At 31.8% G+C, this 5,529-nt stretch overlaps 1 protein-coding gene across 1 annotated transcript; it reads right to left on the bottom strand.

Moving 5' to 3' along the window:
• Positions 1 to 3,556: 3,556 nt before the first annotated feature.
• On the bottom strand, positions 3,557 to 4,645 carry LOC111918266 (uncharacterized). Its single transcript, XM_023913958.3, has 2 exons — positions 4,283 to 4,645; positions 3,557 to 4,012 (listed from the first exon to the last, which is right to left on the bottom strand). The coding sequence occupies exons 1-2, from the start codon at positions 4,616 to 4,618 to the stop codon at positions 3,836 to 3,838; spliced, it is 513 nt and encodes a 170-aa protein (XP_023769726.1). The 5' UTR covers positions 4,619 to 4,645; the 3' UTR covers positions 3,557 to 3,835.
• Positions 4,646 to 5,529: the final 884 nt, after the last annotated feature.

Genomic DNA, 5,529 nt, shown 5'->3' with positions numbered 1-5,529 from the left:
CTCATTCTCAAGATTTTACTTTGGAAATGTATTGCATTTATGAGGTATGGTACATTCATATTAATAGTGTGAGGTTGTAAGAAAATATAGTGTGTTCGGAACGGGGAGTCCAGAACGGTTTGTCCTTATATATCTCTAGAATCTATGTTCGTGACTGTGTGTCTGGAATGTGTGTTCACGATTTTAGAAAGTCATGAATCTATGACATAAATGATGGATTTGACTTGGCATATTGATTAATTTGACTTCCAGAATGTTAGTCCGGAATGGCATATAATCTGGAATGGACCAATAAAATAAGAGATTGGAACTCAATAACTTTTATAGCTTCAGAATGGAAGTTAATTAACCCCAACAATGGACTATAGAAGAAGAAATTGTGCTCGTTCAAACTTGGATAACCATTGAGGATGATATAGTTGTCATCACTCTTCCACATCTCATGTACGTATCATGTTAGGTCGGAATGGAACACATGTTTCACTATGAGTTATATGTTTGAGAGTATCAAACTGAAAAAGAAGTGAAGACTAAGTTTCTAAACATATGATCAATGTGAAGAAGTTTATCAAACTTTATCACAAGATTGATAACGAATTATTGCATGAAGATGAACTAGTAATTTTGTAGCTGGCAAAGGTGGAATACAGACACACAAATAACATGGTTTATTTTCCATATGAACATGCTTGAGATCTTTTAAAAAATGTCTTGCTATTTTAAATTATGTATTTTTTTTATTTGTAGGTCAACTAACTTTAGGTTATTACTAAATTATGTTTTTTCATCTTGTAATTTGTAAAAATATTAGGGCAACAATAATTTTTATTAGTCACTCCAAATCGATTAAACACATAATTAACTACGATAAAAATAAATATATGGTTACATAGAGATTAAAACAACCATCAATGGGTCCGGTATTTCCCATTCAGATGGAGGGGAACATAGTGCGTATTTTGCGTCTGGTATGTAGTTTGAAACACGTCATCTTGGTAATATACCTTAACCATATCGTCTAAATATGTGATGTTTGAATAATGATATGCCGCAATAGCATGACTGCATGCTATATCCACTATATCCAGACTGCGCCATTTCGTACATGAACATATGTGGTGGTTCAGATCTACCACACAAGTTGTTTTAAAATCAAAAACTTAAAAAACGTTGGACGGGAACAAAGACAGTATCTCGGGTGGGATATTTATTTCTTGCCACCGAACACACTTTTGCATCCTCCTATAAAGCATCGTCTCTACATACGGGATGAGTTTGCTAGTCAACCTCCCTAAAAAGTAAAATATTATCATTTATGGTTATTTTTCAAGTAAAAAATAATTCAATATTCTTTTTTGGTATTTTACCTCCCATGAGAATGCGTTCAACAAAAGTATGTTGGATGTTGTCATAATTACCTCACTAAGTGTTATTATTGGTACATTGCATTGATTAACCGATAATACTAGGATAATTCTAGAATATCAATGTTAAGTACATTCCAACGAATGTTAGAAAAATAGACTCTTCCCCATTTTGCATGACCGATTTTGGCAAGCACCTTACATGCATCATGACTTAGTTAACGGAGTGTTTGTTGAAAATCAGACATAGTATATGATTTGCATGCATAGAAGTACAAATGTTCCAATTGTCTATTTCCACTAATTCCTGTTCACAAATACATGAACTCAAACTTAGAATAATACCATGATAAGAATCAAGGAATGCCTAACCTATGCAAGAACTAATGACATCATCCATAATGGTTAAAAATGATACTTCCATATCCTCTTTGTGAGCTTCCTTCAACCATATCAAGAACTAGATACAATTGTCAACATTATTTGTCACACCGTTACCAAATGCTATAGGCAGAGTATGGTTGTTTTCATCCATAGCAAATGCTATGAACATTATCATTAGGTAGTCCCATCTTAGAAGAACACTACCTATAAAGATGACAGACAACAAACAACCTATGGATACATGAAGCTGTATATTTTTTTGGAAAAAACCAATTAATTGTAGAAACATTATACATTTCAAAGAAACAATTAAAATATGGTACAAAATAATTTTACCACATATGCAATAAACACAAAGCAGAGTTGGAAATGATCCATCACTTTAGTTTTAATGTTGATGTAACTATGAAGGTTGGTCCACCGAATGTTGTGTAAGTAAACATATAAGTTGGTAAAGCTTTTTTCCTGGTCACTATTTGAGAAACTCATCTTGAAGCAGTTATAACTAATAAATACGGATGATTGGAAGTAAGTGACTAACAACATTTTTCTTCATATATATATATATATATATATATATATATATATATATATATATATATATATATATATATATATATATATATATATATATATATATATATATATATATATATATATATGAAGAAAAATGTTGTTTTTTGGAGTCCAGAACGTGTATCTTTGATTTTGTAATGTCATATATATGTACATGTTGACTACCGTACTCTGGTTTTGACTTTGTCTATCCGAAATATACGAAGACATATTTCGAAATGAATAGTGCTACCCTGGAATGCTATATTCCAGATATTGTGGTCATTTTTCACCATTTTTATGCATTCTCACCAATTCTTATTCATTTTTGTTCTCACACATCATTTTTCACTCATTTTCATTCTTACAGAATATGACTCAATAAACATTCTGACAGAATGAGAATAATAATACAAAGTCTATAATAACCTTATAGACGATTTAATTAGTGAGAATGTGTGATAATGACAATAGTTATGTAAAATTAAATGTATTCATATTATTAAACAACGTATTTTCTTTGTCATTATCACATGATAGTACTGTCCACACGTCCACACAATAGATGTCAATCCACATTTGAATCTAGGTCGCTCTCTCTCTCTCTATGCGTGTGTATGTGTGTGTGTGTGTGTATATATATATATATATATATATATATATATATATATATATATATATATATATATATAATTTGGTTATTATTATTAAAATAATTGTTTATGCGAGTTAGATTATCCAATTTTCTTTTTTTGATGCATTAAATAAACCGTTTAATGTTTTTAGTTAATGACCTTTAGCGTGTTTTCACTAATTAAGTGATACTTTAATATTATTTTTATTATCATTATACTCATCATATATATTATAAATACTACTAAAATGTAAGTTTTATTATGTGAAGTAAAGTTACTATAGCTAAACGTCCCCTTTATACATCGCACGACTAGGGGCAGAGCTTGAACGTAGAACTTAAAATTAACGTTACCCAATTTTCAGCAATTAAGCACCAAAATACCTAAAATTACCGTGGTTGTATCTATAAAAATCAAAATGGAGGAAAATTTCATTCAAAATCAGCCCTCTAACTTAAATCAAATTTAGGTCAATGAAATTCAAATATTAGGTAAACAAGAGCAATGCTCATCACTCATCACTCGTCAGCTAAATTTAGACAAAACATTAGCAAATTTCTGCAAAAGAGAACATTTAACAGTGTGTGAAATCCTAATTAGTTGATTACCAAATTCCAATAACAAGCAAATGGAGGAACAATTCATATTACGCATCAATCAATTCATTCTAGACAAACATTAGCAATTTTCTGCACAAATCCATTTAAATGTGTGTGAAAATCATAATTAGTTGTACACCAAATCCCAACAACAAGCAAAATGGCGAAGTGGAGGAAACAAATTCAATACTCAAGTTTCAAGACTAAATAGATTGACCGCTAATTTCCAGTAGAATTGGAAAAGAGAGAAGACATAATAGCCGAACGAGAGATAACTCAAGAGCATACCTGATTTTCTTTAGTTCTGTGAACCAGAAAGAACAGCAGAAGTGCAGAACAGCTCAACAGCAGGTGGACGGTGGTGACCGGCGGAGCTACGATGGACAGTGGTGACTGGCAGGCATCCCACACTCCAATTCAATATGAAGTTTTCTAACAATCCAGCACATCGTGGTCCCCCATTCACTTTGATTTTCTATGAAGTAGAACCAAATCAATCTTTTTTTTTTCTGTTACTGCGGTGTCATTACTCGACAGCTTGATTACTTAAAGAGCTAAACAGGTCATCAACTAGAGTACTAGACAACTAAGTCAAAAACATAAACTAACTCAGGATATGAGAATGGAGTTTTCAAATTTGTAAATTCTAATTCCTAATTCTACTATTCCAATTTCAAGAATAGATCAATCTGAGAGATTGGTAGAACGGGAGAACAGGAGAAGAAAGAGCAGGAGAATCACATGCCTGATTTCCAGTGACCAGATGTTGCAGTGGTGAATGGCGAGACCGACAGGCAGCGATTGAGCGAGGTACGGAGGTAGCGACTAGCGATGATGGGGGAGGATACGATGGGGGAGGAACTGGGTAAGATACAAATCGATTTTGACTTATTGTCGTTTGCTTTGGAAATCGGACTGAAATCAGTAGGGGCCACAGCCCAATTTTGACATTAAGAGGCCTATAATTAAAATTTTTGAAGATATATTTGCTATTTCTAACCCCAAATATCAGGGGGGCAAAGCCCCTCCTGGCCCTATACATAATCCGCCCATGCGCACGATTATAGTTATCTGTTTTCATTTTCTCTCTTGCTTCTCCTTCTCCTTCTCTCCCTATGGCTCTCTCCTTCGTTGATAGTTATATAGTTATAGTATATATAGATACTAGGTTATAACCCGTGTTCCGCACGGTTAACAAATTAAAATAATCTAGATAAAAACAAAAACATTGCCATTAATCATAAATTACAAATTCTTGTGGTTGATAATTGGAAACAGATGTCTTAAATATAGTAACTCGCATTCTAAATCATTACCCTATGTGCTTTAATGGAAAAACAAAAGATCATGGAAATACAAACTGCTTTACAAATAATGTTAATGCTAATAGATGTTGCTTAACAGTAATTAAAACAACACAGATAGTTTTTCCTATTTTTTTATGTATCGGACATCTTACCAATAAAAATCATTGGTTCTCAAAGCATTCATGACTAATCTACACTATGTTAATGAAAAGAGTCGCCACTTTAATGACAAGATTAATAGATGATAGATGAAAATTAAAAAAAAATGATAAAAGAAAAGTTACCTATCCCATTGGTCATTACATTATTGTGTTAGAACAAACATAAGTTGAAATCCTTAAAGTAATTATAAACAATAGTCACTTATCCAACTTTTGGCACTAAAATCTACTGTGAAATACATATTTCTAAAGTATGATGCAATATTAGACACAAAAATGAAAGTACATTGCTATTTTTTCTGTAAATTAACATTTGGTGGTGATAATGTCATAGTGAAAGCTTAGATTGACTTATGAAATTAACTATCTAACTATCTTCTAAAAATTAACTTTTTTTTTTTTTTTTTGTAATATAGCATCTACCTTCGAGTTCTAAAAAAATAGTTTGCATGAATGATTGAATGGTCCGTATTTAAATAAATTAACAGAAATGGTCCTGCACAAAAGTAATGCATAAATGGAAA

This window comes from Lactuca sativa, chromosome 9, assembly GCF_002870075.4.
Source record: "Lactuca sativa cultivar Salinas chromosome 9, Lsat_Salinas_v11, whole genome shotgun sequence".
NCBI classification, from domain to species: Eukaryota; Viridiplantae; Streptophyta; class Magnoliopsida; order Asterales; family Asteraceae; genus Lactuca; species Lactuca sativa.
This window is presented reverse-complemented; position numbering and strand designations above follow the sequence as displayed.